The sequence below is a fragment of the Ictalurus punctatus genome, chromosome 21, assembly GCF_001660625.3.
Source record: "Ictalurus punctatus breed USDA103 chromosome 21, Coco_2.0, whole genome shotgun sequence".
Taxonomy (NCBI): Eukaryota; Metazoa; Chordata; class Actinopteri; order Siluriformes; family Ictaluridae; genus Ictalurus; species Ictalurus punctatus.
In genome coordinates, this window is record NC_030436.2 from 13,316,724 (window position 1) to 13,332,250 (window position 15,527).

At 36.9% G+C, this 15,527-nt stretch overlaps 2 protein-coding genes across 8 annotated transcripts in view; one reads left to right on the plus strand and one right to left on the minus strand.

The window, feature by feature from the left end:
* The first annotated feature begins 9,680 nt into the window (after window positions 1-9,680).
* myog (myogenin) lies at window positions 9,681-11,695 on the plus strand. Its single transcript, XM_017450867.3, has 3 exons — window positions 9,681-10,371; window positions 10,785-10,890; window positions 11,028-11,695. Exons 1-3 carry the CDS (start codon window positions 9,835-9,837, stop codon window positions 11,144-11,146), a joined length of 762 nt encoding a protein of 253 aa, XP_017306356.1. The 5' UTR covers window positions 9,681-9,834; the 3' UTR covers window positions 11,147-11,695.
* A 73-nt stretch (window positions 11,696-11,768) lies between these two features.
* Window positions 11,769-15,527, minus strand: part of ppfia4 (PTPRF interacting protein alpha 4) — a 139,669-nt gene continuing 135,910 nt past the window's right edge. For all 7 annotated transcript variants that reach the window (XM_053674163.1, XM_053674162.1, XM_053674166.1 and 4 more), the window contains one exon: window positions 11,769-15,407. Coding sequence is in view for 1 of the 7 variants with exons in the window: in XM_053674161.1 (XP_053530136.1) it covers window positions 15,358-15,407 (50 nt within the window). In the remaining 6 variants the exon portion in view is untranslated. The remainder of the gene's footprint in view (window positions 15,408-15,527) is intronic.

Sequence of the window (15,527 nt, forward strand, 5' to 3'; positions counted from 1 at the left end):
TTGAAGTAAACACAAATCGAATTAAGATATGTGGAGTCACATTATTGAAGTGCATTACTAACATGTACACGCCTTAATCATACTATTAACGTCGTGTGGGAGTTTTCCCTGCATTTTGTGACAGGACACACACACACTGTTTGACAGCAAACAAGAGAGCACGGCTGCGTCCGAAACCGTGTACTTACCTACTATATAGTAGGCGAAATACATGTATATAGTAGGTGAAATACATGTATCTCGGTTAATATATAGTAGGTAAGTATGTGGATTGGGACGCAGCCCACAGCTTCAAGCAGTCGTATAGCATGACAAATAATTAACGGCACTAAAAGCTATTGTGAAATTTAAAATAAAAACACACAAAACTGTATACGGTACCATAACGAAGACGAACTGTATGTTGATACGTGAAATTCTGGAGGGACGTCTGACGGCGTGGCACAGTGACGTAATGACGCGGGCTCTTAATCTAATTATGATCAATAACATGTAAAACAGGTACATGACAGGAGTATTCTAAAAGCGACTCATGTAAACACCTTAATCACATTATTACCTTACTTAGATTAAGGTCAATAATTAGATTATTGCTGTCCATGTAAATGTAGTCAATGTCTTGCTGCATAATACAGTTGTGCTTGAGTTTCAATTTACAGATTGGAGACTGGACATTATCATATATGATTTTCATGTAGAGAGCAGAATTCAAGTTTCCCTCAATTATTGCAATTTGCCCAAGGCCCTGTAGCAGCAAAGCATCACCACACCATCACACTCCCACCACCATGCTTCTTTTTGTGAAATTCTGTGCTTGGGACCCCTGTCTTCCAAACAGTTCCACTTTTGACTAATAAATCCACAGAACATTCTCCCAAAAGGTTTAAGGCTCATTAAGGTGTGTTTTGATAAAATTCAGACGAGCCTTAATGTTATGATGTTGAAAAATTTCTATTTAAGTGTTGATTTGATCGAACAGGGTTTGCAGTTATCAGGCCTGGTTGCGTCTAGTCCAACAGAACCCCATTATGAATGCAGTTTTGTAGATTTGGGGAATTAGTAACTACAAGGGCAAACACATTTTCACACAAGCCCAGTTGGTATTTACTCAGGTTGCATTTATAATTTGTTTTAATTTTGTTTTAATTTCTGAAGCTTGCCTTTGTTTTATGTTTTATTGAAGATCTAAAACGATTTAGTATGAGATACGCACAAAAACAGAAGAAATCAGGATGTGAGCAAACACTTTTTCACAGTAATGTAGATTGCTGCTTCCAACAATTCCTTTACATGGATGGATGGATACATGGATGGATGAATGGTTGCTTGGTTTGTTGATTGATTGATGGTTGGTACATTGGTTGTTTGGTTAATGGTTGTTGGATAGTTGGTTGTTGATTGGTTGGTTGGTTGGTTTTTGGTATAGATCTCATCCTTTGCTTGCATTAGAGTTGCACTCTGGTTTAATCTGAATTTATTTTCATGGTTGGTCCAATTCAGTTTTTAAAAAATGGCCAATTTATTTGTGTTGGCTTGGATTTTTACTAACAGTGAGGAGAATGCCAGTGTCGGGTGAGGCAGGCAGGGCACACGGTCATTCCTGTGACTTAACATGACACCACTTGCACTAAGACACAGACAGCTGCATATACACATGCCTTCCATTCTGTTTGTTGTAGGGGATTATTAACTAATAAAATGACCCAGTGACTTTAGTATTGTAGGACCATGTACAGTTTTCAGACTTCTGAAGACTTCTGAATCCTTCTCAGAGGGCCTTGTAATATTGTAACTACACAGTTTCCTCTGGTTATTGTAAAAATAGGACAATTTTAAATAGGGGTCTGATGGTATACCAGCATAACAGAACACATTGATATAGAAATTTGAAATCATTATAGCATTGTTTGGTAATAATAAAAAATAAATAAATAAGGAAACCATGTTCCATGATCCACATGATTGTCTAAATAAGTTGAATCTAGTTATTATTCATTCATTCAGTGAAAAGCTTACTATTGAATAAATACTATGAATAATTCAAATAACAACAGTAAAACTAATAATAGTTACAATGTTGCAAGAATACAAATGCAAGTCTGATGGGTCCTGAGAAATGAATGACTAATAAGTTCTTATAACAAATTATTTTGATAGTTTCCTCAACCAAATTGTATATTTCTTTTATAATCCACGCTTCTCTGAAAAGATATTGGCTTATATATGTATTATATTGCTATTATATTAACCATACATGTATCATTTATTATATTATCCATAAGTGCTACATAGCTACAAATACAAGTTCAGTAAAATTACTGAATCTAAAGTAAGTAAAGCCAGAGTCTATGAGGAAGGTCTATGCAAACCATATTGCAGTAAATAGTCAAAGAGTCATTAGTGGTGCAGTGCTGACAGACCAGAATGTAAAGTGGCAGATTAACATTAGCACAGCTTTAGAATGCTTATTCACAGGTTGCATCATCCTGCCTGCAGACATGGTTTATATGAACAGGTAAACCTTTTGAGTTTATTAATAACCATATAGCTTATGAATCATATATCCATATCAACCATATGGATTTGAACAGCAATGTTGACACAGTGCCCTCCACTAATATTGGCACCCTTGGTAAATATGAGCAAAGAAGGCTGTGAAAAATTGCCTTAATTATTTAACCTTTTGATATTTTGTTTAAATAAAAAATAAAAAAATAAAAAATGATATGCTCTCATGGATATCAAACAATTGCAAACACAACACAGGTTTACACACACACACACACACACACACACACACACACACACACACATATATATATATATATATATATATATATATATATATATATATATATATATATACACACAATTATTGGCACCTTTTTAGTCAATGCCACGATAACAGCTCTGAGTCTTCTTCTATAATGCCTGATGAGGTTGGAGAATAAATAGCAAGAGATCTGAGACCATTCTTCCATGCAGAATCTCTCCAGAACCTTCAAATTTCAAGGTCCAAGCTGGTGGACTCTCATATTTAGGTCACCCCACAGGTTTTCTATTAATTTCAAGTCAGGGGACTGGGATGGCCATGGCAGGACCTTGATGTTGTGGTCAGTAAACCATTTTTTGTTGATTTTGATGCATGTTTTGGATCATTGTCCTGCTGGAATATCATACCACACCCCATTTTAAGCTTTCTGGCAGGGGCAGTCAGGTTCTCATTTAATATCTGTTGATTTTTGATAGAGTCCATGATGCCATGTATCCTAACAAAATGTCCAGGTCTTCTGGCAGAAAAACAGTCCCAAATCATTAAAGAGCCACTACCATATTTAACCGTGGGCATGAGGTACTTTTCCATATGGCTACCTCTCTGTATGCCAAAACGAGCTCTAGTGTTTACTGTCAAAAAACTCTATTTTGGTTTAATCTGACCATAGAACCTGTTCCCATTTCTCTGGCAAACTGAAGATGCTTCAGTTTGTTTTTGGATGAGAGTAGAGGCTTTTTTCTTGAAAATCTTCCAAAAAACTTGTGGTGATGTAGGTGACTTCGGAGACTTTCTGACCCCAAGATACAACTAACTTCTGCAATTCTCCAGCTGTGATCCTTAGAGATTTTTTGGCCACTTGAACCATCCTCTTCACAGTGCGCTGAGACAATATAGACACACGTCCAATTCCAGGTTGATTCATAACATTTGCAGTTGTCTGGAACTTGTTAACTATTGCCCTGATGGTGGAAATTGGCATTTTCGATGCTTGTTCTATTTTCTTATAGCCACTTCCCATTTTGTGAAGCTCAAATGTGCCATGCATAACACTTATATTCCTTGCTCTTACCACTGTTATGAATGACTAAGGGAATTTGGAAACAGGAAGTTATGGTTGAACAATTTTCTATTCCTAGTCACCCAGGTGTACTAGAAATTTTTTTAAATATCAATGGGAATATACTTCAAATATATTTGTCTCATATAAATTCGTAGGGGTGCCAATAATTGTTGCACACATATCATTTTTTTGATAAACGTGTATTGTTTTTGCAATTGTTTGTCATCCATCAGAGCAGAATATTTTTGTTTTTATAATTGTTTTAACAAAAGATCAAAAGGTTAAACAATAAAGACAATTTTTCACAACCTTATTTGCTCATATTTACCAAGAGTGCCAATATTAGCGGAGGGCACTGTAAGTGAGATGGAATTGTTGACCTCGAATTGAAAAAATGCACACAAATGCACGCAAAAAAAAACCCTTCTTTTTTTCTTCTTTTCTTTTTTTTTATACAGGAAATCAGTCCTTGAAACATGAACTCTTATTTCAGTGATCTGCAGTGTATTTAAATAAGTGGATGGCACAGTGGTACAGTGGGTAGCTCTTATTGCTGTCTCACAGCTCCAGGTGTATCCATATGGGTTTCTTTCTGGTTCTTCAGTTTCCATCCACCTCCCAAAAACATGCCTGTGGATTGGTTACTCTAATTTGTCCCTAGGTGTGAATGAGTGTGTGAATGAGTGTATGCATGGTGCCCTGCACCAAACTGGCATCCCATCAAAGTTGTAATCCTCCTTCACACCCAGTGTTCCAAGGATAGGCTCTGGATCCAACCATGACCAGGATAAAGCAGCGAATGAGTGAATATGTTAATAAGTGCCGCAGACAATGAAAAGGTGTTTTTTTCCTATTATATATCAGTGCAACAAACCAGTTTGTTCATGTTGTAACATAGTTATGCAAGTAACTGAAGTAGATGAGCTTGAAAAGAAGGACACAACCCATTTTTTAAAAAAAAGCAGTGAACCAGCAGCAGGTCATCCCTAACCCCTTGAAGCATCTGTTGCAGTCACTAGAGTCACTTCTCTCACTGAAGCAACGATGAAGGCCCTAATCTTTTTTCTTCTAGGCACTCGTGAGCCAAGCATGAGAGGAGAGCGCACATTCCGTGGCTAATGTGGCCACGTTCTGGGCATTTCTTTACAACAGGCCAATTCGTCCCCTCCTCCCTGTACCAGCTGTCACGCAATGTGCTGCTGCTTGTCACTGAGGAAGAAGTAGAGCACTGTTTCCCAGAGGCACTGAACATCGCCTCACACCCAAAACCCAATCTAACAGACTCTCATCAGCTGTCCATTTGAGGAGTGAGTCAGGCCTCCATGTTGAAGTGGTGTATGACCTGAAGAGGGTGTATAAGTGTTATGTAAGTTTATCTTCAGATGACATGAATTACATTGACATAATTTAGTAATGACAATTAAGATATATTAGGAATTAAATATAAGAATATTATATAATATCTTAGGAATTTGTCAAATTTGTCTTAATCTTGATTTAATAATAAAATACATATGTTGCAGTACTAATATTAATGGTACCAAATATTTGATAGGTAAACACAGCAGCTATTACTAATGTTCACTACTGGTAACTGGTAACAGAAATATCCGCAGGAATTCTAATTATTAGGAAAATACTTCTAATTCTGCAATCCATACTCTTTTAATACACTGTTAAGCTGAGAGCACATTACATTTCATTACATTAATCACTGACCCTTTCACACTACATGATGTTAATCACTTTTGATCAGTTGTTTGGTAGATGTAAGGGATGTGCACACGGCACGATCTTTCACCTGAAGAGAACATACCTGATTCCCAAATCCCGCTTTCACATGAAAATAAACAAGAGCGCTATCTATGATATGACTTTGTCTGTATTTTGTACAGAAACAAGGACATAGAGAAATAAGAGAGAATGTGGATGGAATATTAGTTGAGGAGACACTGATAGCGAGGTCCCTTCTTTAAAAAGAATCAGACATACAGTGCAGAAAAAGCAGCTGTTTTTATACTGTGCATTGCCAGGAATCATCTCGTGTTTGGTTTTATTTTTGCTGTTCCTGACAACCCTTTGGGTATGCCATGACAAATACTTTAGTAGCTGACCCCCAGAATTATTCAGTGACTGGGAAACTGGGGCTAAAAATTTTTTTTTCAAAAAGTGGTTCTCCTGGGAACCCTTTCTGATAGGTTTCTGCAGGGGGGCCAAGCCAAAGAACTCTTGTTCAGGATCTTCCTTTTTTCCTGGGCATATTTGTGAAATGTAACACTCAGGGAAGTAAACACACAAAATCACTGAGTAAGTTGACTTTGCTCCAGCAGATGGAAAAATGGACAACCTCTCCAAAATCCAAAATGCTGAAGAAGTACTTGTGTGTGTGTGTGTGTGTGTGGGTGTGTGTGTGTGTGTGTGTGTGTGTGTGTTAGTGCATCTGGACATGTTTAGCCCCTTATGAGGACCAAAAGTCCACAGTGATAGACATATATCATAAAAAGGCTGTGTTTTTAAAACTTTTATCTGAAAAACTAAAAGACCCAAAATATTGACCTTTGGTTACTGTCGTGTTAGATTTAGGTGACGGCATGGCATTAATTAGCTGCATTAATATCAGTGGAAGGACCTCACAAAGATAGAAAAACTACAAACTACTCTGTGTGTGTGTGTGTGTGTGTGTGTGTGTGTGTGTGTGTGTGTGTGTGTGTGTGTGTGTGTGTGTGTTTGGGTGCGTGCGGCTGCCACCCTGCTTATGCTGACAATTGGGTTAAAGGGAGGCCCTTTGTGAGTGATACAGACACAGTGCTCCCTCCAGCCCAGAGAGCCACAGAGAGCCCTTTGTGCTCCTTCAGCCATCAGTGGCCATCCATCACATTCTAACTCGACACATTTTAACTCAACTGCACAGCCTGTTAATCCTGCCAGGCCTGAAAGGTTGGGTTACGGCAATGAGATGGCAAGTGGTACGGACGTGATGGGCATGAAGGTGTTGCTTAGCCCTTATTTTCTGAGGTCAAAACAACTCACTTTTTAAAATTAAAAATGTCACAATTCTAACTTTAAAAAAAATCTAAAATGAATGTTCTTGGCTCAATTTCTTTAACAAACATTTTAATCATGTTTTTACAAATTTCTGGTACAGATGTTATGTTTTTCACTATCACATTCTCTAGAGCTCTTATTGCTCTACCACTTGTGCACACACACCTGCCAACATATGAAAGAATTTTGTGTCTAGTCTAAATATTTTCTATATCAATGTCTATATCACTATTAAGCTGAAGATACACTATATCTGTATAGATCAGTGGGCTAGCCATTGCTAAGTAGTGAACAAACATGAGGTACTACTTTATAATAAGTTCATCCTCTAATATAAGTCATTAATAGATAAGTTGTTCTTAATGATAAAAGTCCGGGTTACAAACAGTTTATACACTAGAAGTAATAAAAGTAGTAACCTACACACAAAATAAAAAGTTATTATTAGATGATGTGTTAATGATACTTGTTACAAAACCTTTGCATATATATTTTATATACAATTACATTTCCATTTATATTTATTCATTTAGCAGACACTTTTATCCAACGCAACTTACAAATGAGAAAATACAAGCAATTATTAACCCATATACAGTACAAATGATTATAACTTTTCTTACATATGTTTAAGTTAAAATAATCATTTTTCCTTGTTGCAAATGTTGATTTTAGGATAGATTTTTTTAGTCTTTATGTACATATTCCCTTTATATATATATATATATATATATTTGTTCTTTCTTTTTGCTAAAACAATGTTGATTATTTGAATGGACTGATAAAGCCCATAATAACAGAAGAAAATTGAAAATAGTTTGGTCATTCATCATGGAGGCAGAATTCAGTGTTATAAACTAATGCTTATAAATTATGTACTCGCAATTTTATGTCATTTAACAACATGAATAAGAATGAAATTAAATAGTGCTTGATTTACATCAAGCCCTAAAGAATATTTTATACACTGTTATTACATGACCAATAAGGTAACTTATTAAAAATTTTAATAAATATGAAGTATACTGAATCCAATAATATATACACATGCTTATGAAAGGAAAATAAATTTGGTATATCTGTTTATGGGTAACTAATTATATGAAAATGGAGTTTAAGTATGAATAAATGCTTAACATCTATTAATTGACTCATGAATAAGGGAGCGGTTATACTAAATTTCAGTGTATATATGTATATATATATATATATATATATATATATATATATATATATATATATATATATATATATATATATATATATATATAGTATATATTTATACTAATATTCAGTATAAGTGAGTATGATATTGCTTTTATACAACAGTTCTATAAACAAGAAACTAATAGTGAGTAACTGACATTTTGGACAAATATTCTAATCCTGAGATCCCGTGAGCCACACTCACTTTATAGAACACAGATTTGTTCGTTCCTGTTTAAGGTGCTTCTGCTAAAATTTGCTTCTCTTCTTCCTTTTCATTTGATGAGCTTTGATATTTTTAGACAAAATGTATGTTCCTGAAAATGATTGTTTGCCATGTCCATCAATGATGTGACTAACACTGCACTACTACTAATGTAGTAACTGTTTCAAACTAGGGAGTGGAATTTTATGTGGCAAACACAAACAAGTGACATAATACAAACAGTGAAACCTCTCTCTTGGAACACTGCTTGATCACTCAAATTAGTGGACTGGTACTAACAGATGTAAAATAATAGTTAATAAACATGTAATGTGAACTTATTATAAAGAGTTAGTGAACAGCATGGTTAGGAATCATATATGAAATCCCAAATCAGTTCTTACGTCAAGAATTAAACATCCACACAAACTTAGTAAACACTGAATCAAGACACAGGACAGAAAGTATATAAGCAATGACAAAGCTGAATTGTGGAAAAAGCCCCCTCGCCATATATTGCAAGTGTGTCACATAGCTGCTGCTGCATCAGTAACCATAAATAAGCCAGTGTGCTTAATTAAGAGCCAAAATAAAGCTCAACAGAATTAACATTTGGGCTACACAGACACATGAGGGATTTCCAGCCTCTGGAGATGCTAATTCGCTATATGAGGTCAGGGACGTTGAAGGGCTGTTTCACTGTATAGTACCAGTACTAAGATACAATGCAAAGCCTAGATGAAATAGTCTAGATATGTGTGACTGAGATGTTTATTATTGTCTCTCAGCATAAACTTTAATACATGCTTAAAAAAGGATTCCACTATAGTTCTTCACTGAGTTTAAAAGGGTTCTGCTTAGAATCTTTTGGAAAACACAAATTGTGTATTGTACGGTTCTACGTAAATCCTTTAAGAGTTTCCCCAGATAGACAACCCAAAGAACCTTTTAGGGTTCATATTATGATGTGACCTCTCATGAAGATTTAGGACATGATCATTTGTTAATTTTGAACAAAAGAATAATTATAAAATAAAACATACATTCAGAAACTGTGAAACTTGAGAAGAACATATTTGGAGATGTTGGCTAATTAAATTAGTCATTCTGAATTGCTCGTTCAAATCTCATGTGATTTGTTAGATTTCCTTGGCACCAAGATCATGTTTCACAGACTTTCAACAGTGCCCTGCCGTCATTCCTTAAACAAAAATGAACCCAAAAACATCCCAAAGAGACTTGGGGCAACGGACAGAGATACAAAGTTTAGATGTGTGGCAACAGCTTAACATGGAGTCGGGTTTCTTAGGGCCCTGGCTATATTTAACCTAGTGATCTAACACCAGGCAGAGGGTTTAAATGCCACCGCTGCAGTTGGTGTGGAGCAGTTGTTGCCCACAGATCTTGTTCGGCACGAGCTCGGGGATACACACGTGCAGTGCACACATACACCACGCAGGACCTAGGACGTGAAAGAGCAAGTGAGGAAAGAAGAGAGCAAGCCAGTGGAGTGCACACTTCTCCAGCCTTAAGTCAGCCTAGATGGAGCTTTTTGAGACCAACCCATACTTCTTCCCCGAGCAGCGCTTTTACGAAAGCGGTGAGAACTTCTTCCCTTCCAGGCTTACAGGGGGATTTGATCAAGGAGGATATCAGGATCGGAGCTCCATGGTGGGGCTGTGTGGGGACGGAAGGCTGCTTTCTAGCAATGTAGGTCTAGAAGACAAGCCATCTCCATCCTCCACACTGTCTCTGTCACTCTCGCCCAACCAGGAGCAAGAGCACTGCCCGGGGCAATGCCTGCCGTGGGCCTGCAAGGTGTGCAAGCGAAAGTCGGTAAGCATGGACCGGCGTCGAGCGGCCACGCTACGTGAGAAGCGCAGGCTCAAGAAGGTAAATGAGGCATTTGAGGCGCTTAAGCGCAGCACACTGTCAAACCCCAACCAGAGGCTACCCAAGGTGGAGATCCTCAGAAGTGCTATCCAGTACATCGAGCGGCTACAGGCACTTGTCAGTTCACTCAATCAGCAGGAGCATGAGCAGACTGGCCTGCATTACAGGTCCTCGGCTGCTCAGAGGGTAAGTTCTATCATATAGGAAAGTACATTTTGGGCAAAAAAATACCAGGAATATGGTAGCTTATAGACTGTCATGTCAATTATGGATCATTTGCAAAGCAATATATTTGTTCAATTTCAACATAGAGACCTGTTCTTAGCTACAGATTAAAAAATATATAGAGACTATATTGCATGTAAAGTACACCCGATTGTAACAAAATAATCTAAAAAATTGCGCTTTAACAGGTATTATCTATATTAAACCCATGACCATACTAACATACACTAGAATTGTGTACAGTTCCTTATACATATTTGCTCTTGGCCACACCTAAAACACAAACCGCTCCACATCAAGTTGCGTCAGTTGTATATGAATGGGTCAGTGTTGTGAATGATGGGCATTTGTGCTTATGTGTGTGTGTGTAACAGGTGTCATCCTCCAATGAGCAGGGTTCAGGCAGCACATGCTGTAGCAGCCCGGAGTGGAGCACTGCATCAGACCACTGCACCACAGCCTATGGCTCCACCCATGAAGGTAGACTCACTGAAATTAATGACACTTAGCTGTTTCAATACATTCAATAAATCTATAATTTCCTGATATCATTGAACAAGTTTCACAGGTTAAAGAGAAAAAAAAAGATGATCTCACCTCGTGATTTCTTCACACAGATCTGCTGAACGAAGATTCTTCGGAGCAAGCCAATCTGAGATCTCTGACATCTATCGTCGACAGCATCACTGGCACAGAGGGAGCGCCGGTCGCTTACTCAGTGGACATTACGAAGTGAACAAGAAATGGAGTGAAGGAATGTTGGAAGCGATACCATTCTAACATCCAGTTCCAGAAAGCCTATACCTATAAATACAGCACTACCTGTTACACCAAAAGCATGAAAACCCAAAGAAATTCATGAAAAGCCCCCTGGGTACAATTTCCAATCACATTTAGTGGTCCATCACAAATATTTCCAGTTGTTTTGTTATTTTTGGAAGATGTCCAAGCTAGCTAGTCTAGACTGATATGTTGTCCTTTGGAACTTTCCTCGATTTTTGTTTTTGCATTGTTTTTTTTGCATGTGTGTTATGCCTACCAACAAATATTCATTTATGGGGCCAATGTTTTATGACTGTCTTGACCAATATTGCTTAATTTAACTAGTTCCATGATGCCATGTAAATACGTTCCTATTTTCTACTGAGTGGATCTGCTAGTTTATTTGTTATATTTTTTTTGTTTGGGATAATTTATTTGGACTGTTTTTTTAAATAATAATAATAATAATAATAATAATAATAATAATAATAATAATAATAATAAAGATTGTTGTGTATTTGTACACGTGTTTGGTCATCAAGAATTCTTCATATTTGTTTCTCACACAAATTCAAAAACATACCCATCCAGAAAACTGTTACATAGTTAAATATTTATTTCACATATATATTGTACATATATATATGCATATAGATTTACAGTGAAAGAAAAAAAAAGAACCTACAGAACATAGTCTCCTTCTGAAAACAAGTCAAGGAGAATTTTCACTTTAATAGACTTCACCCACATGCCTCATGTGGAATCTGATATAACTACTGTATACATATTTCTGTACACAAATAGACTATTTACAGACACTGAAACCTACGCACATGCACACAGATTGAAATATGAAAGAGAGCGGGATAGAGTGAGAGACAGATAGAGCTAAGGAGAGAGAAAGCGTGAAAGAGATACAGAGGAAGAGAGGGGGAGAAAGAGATACACACAGAGGTGTGCAAGAGAGAGATGAAGAGGCAGAGATAGAGAAGGAGAAAGAGAGACAGACAGAGCGTGAGGGGGATAGAGAATTTTGAGAACGAGAGAGAGAGAGAGAGAGAGAGAGAGAGAGCTGCACCTGTCTTACATTTTACATTACTGTCATGAACTAGAGGAACGGCAGGGTGATAAATGCTACCAACAATCACAAGAGAACACAGTGCAAAAGCAGATGGCTTCAGTTACTGTCAGTTCAAACTTTACACACATCATTTATCTGCTGGATTAAGGAGATGTCATCAGTGAGATGACAATAATGCTGAGGGTTGGTCCAGGTCAAGATTCAACAATTCAAAATGTCAAATAAGTTACTGTGAGTGTATGATCTGGTAAAACAACAGACAGAGAGACAGACAAAGAGAGAGAAGGGGGGACCAAAAAGATACAAAAATACATTTGGGCCGTGAATCTGTGAATTGAGCTGTATTTGATCAGGCACACTTGGCGGATACAGAGATAAAAAAAAATAAAAATAATAATAATAATAAAAAAAGAGACAGCAGCACACCACAGGGTTTCAAGTTTAAGTGTTCAGCTGATGGATTCCTCAGCTGAGTATAGAGAATTAGAGATGATGAGAGAGAATAAGAGAGAGGGAGACAGAAAAAGAGAGAGCGAGAGAGAGACAGAGAGAGAGGAGAGCGATTGTCAGGTTTGTGGCATGCATGCTCCAACATGTCCCTCTCCTGCCAATAGTGTCCCATACAGTAAAATCGATATTCCAGTGTTACTTCACTTTTCATACACACATTATAATATTTACTTGCTTTCTCGTGGGAATTTAGATTATGTTTCTGTATGCTAGTATTCTAAGTAAACAGGCAAAAATGGCTTGATTCATTACTTGGCATAAAGTACACACTAAACTACATATACATATACAGACATATACATAAATTAGCAAAATAGCTGCCTCAGTGGCACATGTCTTGAAATAGAATCACTGTTAAAAATAAATAAATAAATAAATATACACAACAAAACAAAAAGACATCAATAGGATGTTATGTACTTGTAACATTTCAAGAGTTTGATTAAGTAGTTACTGCTAATAGGAGAAACTTTTGCTCCTCAAATAATTCGAGACTCTTGGATTTATAAGGTTCTGTGTGACAGTTGTGAAGATATTGATCTATGTTTTGACCCACAAATACACTGATACTGCTTTTCACCTTTACATATTTGTACACTTTTATGCTAGGCATGCATCGATACCGCTACTGGTATTAGGTGTTGGTCTGATACCATGCTTATTTACTTGTACTTGTAAAAAAGAAAATGCTCCAATACCAGCACCCAATATCATGTGACATACAGTAAGCCTAGTGTATGCTGAGGCTAATGGACAGACGACATGAAATGACTGTAAACTGTAGTATGTGATAATATCAGCATCTTCATACAATACAAGTAAACTGATGAAACAAGCATGAGAAGCGTCTTACTAGCAGCACACAGCAACAAATCCTGGCTATGAGTAGAAAAAAATGTCTGAAGATAAAAATGAAACTAACAGAAGGTCTTAGGCAGTAGTCTTGATGATCAGCCGGTCTTCTTCACTGTAATCCTACTTGATCCAAGCTAATAATGTGGCTAGCTAATGAAGATCATTTGATATGGACTAGCTAATGCCACAAAGAACTACAAAGCCTAGTTGCTTAATAGTCCCTCCAGGATTTCGCGATTTTACAATCTCAGAAATTAACGCAAAATCAAGCAAATTCCACAATATTTGGAGGAGCTTGCAATTTTTCAAAATTACCACATATTTCCTGCACATTTGGGCCAAAATGCGTCATGTGACGTCATCACAACACGCATTGAGCAAAAGCCCCCTTCAATTCATGTGTGTCAAACATGAGTACAGTTAAAAAGACTTATTTACCAACAAACATCACTGCAAAAGACCATGCAAAACAATTTCGTGCAATTGCAATTTCACCAATTCAAGTAGCTTTCCGCAAAAAAGAAAAAGCACAAAAAACTCAACAAGTTACATAACACTTTTTTTTAAAAGCTGCAGCAAAAACAACCTTTTTACAAAATCAAGTCTTATGAGCATGAAAACACGTATATGCCCTTTTCAACCAAACCAAGATACAGTGTAAACTGGGGAAACATAAACAGAGTTAAATAAGATGTTCTGTGTTATCCCTGATTTCTTAATAGTGACTAGGTTACTCATTTTGGTATCAGTATGCCTAATTTTAGCACTATTTTAGTGTAAAAAATCTCACATCATTCATTTATAGGTTAATAATATTCAGAACAAAGTCAGACAGAACCTTTATTGTTACAAGCTCTCAAACTGAGTTGTCACGTATGTATCAAGTATATGAAGACATGGATGGCTATTGCTTTCAGTGTTGCCTTGCTAGCAATTATACTTCTAGTTATGCAAATTTCTGTCTAATATGAAGGGTTGCATTAAGTCTTGGAAGTCTTGGAATGAACTGACATATAGATGTGCACTGTTCATGTGATCGCAAACAATCTTCCTCAAATAACACCACAGATGCTACTGATATAATAAACCCTTTTCTACTGACCTGGGATCAGCTTGGCCCATTTGTAGGTTAACTATTTTATAACCAAAGCTGGCCTCAGATCAGCAGAAAAGGGCAGCTTAGTCCAAAACTTACACTGTCCAAAACAGTAGCTACAAGTTTAACACTGGTCAAAGAGTTTCAAACAAACAGAAACAGTCACAACTGAGACATGTTGTCAGTATTCATATCATATTGATATAATCTTTTCCATATACAATTCCAATATATATGTTATTTATATGCATTTTTTTTAACATAAAAAAACAATTATAGTCAATTGTATATACAGACACACTGATTAATACCTTGCATAACCAGAGAGGGGGAAGCCTAATAAATTGCCATCAACACACCCTGGGGAATAGACTAAAACTGACAGACTAGGGCCAAGTACACCAGCTGAAAATTACCATCACAATGACTAAATAACTTGTGGCTACTAGAAAGTGACTCACACGACAATATATCTCCTCTAAGAGCAGCTACGCAAAAGATGCGTTCAAAAGTTCAAATTTCAGATTTTTGTTTAGTTTCTTTTTTTTGTCCCATCCCCCCAACCCCGCTTCCCATTGCACGTTGTCCATGAAAGCACTGGTTTCCTTTGGCAGGAGGGCATCTCCCCTTGAAATTTGGCATATCACTCTCGAAAGGCCGCGAGTGTGTGTCCATACAGGTAGTGGGAATGCACTGGCATGACAGAACAGAAACATTGCTTTTTATACCCTTCCATGTAGCATTTTTAATTCAAGTTTTTAATTCATACAAAGTCCTTGTGAATGTCAACACCAGACCACATGTTATGCTGTG

What these genes read in the sequence shown, in the direction of transcription:
- myog (XM_017450867.3), top strand. Translation starts at nt 9,835, where the DNA reads ATGGAGCTTTTTGAGACCAACCCATACTTCTTCCCCGAGCAGCGCTTT. An exon ending in GGTCCTCGGCTGCTCAGAGG is followed by an intron (nt 10,372 to 10,784) that starts GTAAGTTCTATC and finishes TGTGTGTAACAG; the next exon opens with GTGTCATCCTCCAATGAGCA. An exon ending in CTATGGCTCCACCCATGAAG is followed by an intron (nt 10,891 to 11,027) that starts GTAGACTCACTG and finishes TTCTTCACACAG; the next exon opens with ATCTGCTGAACGAAGATTCT.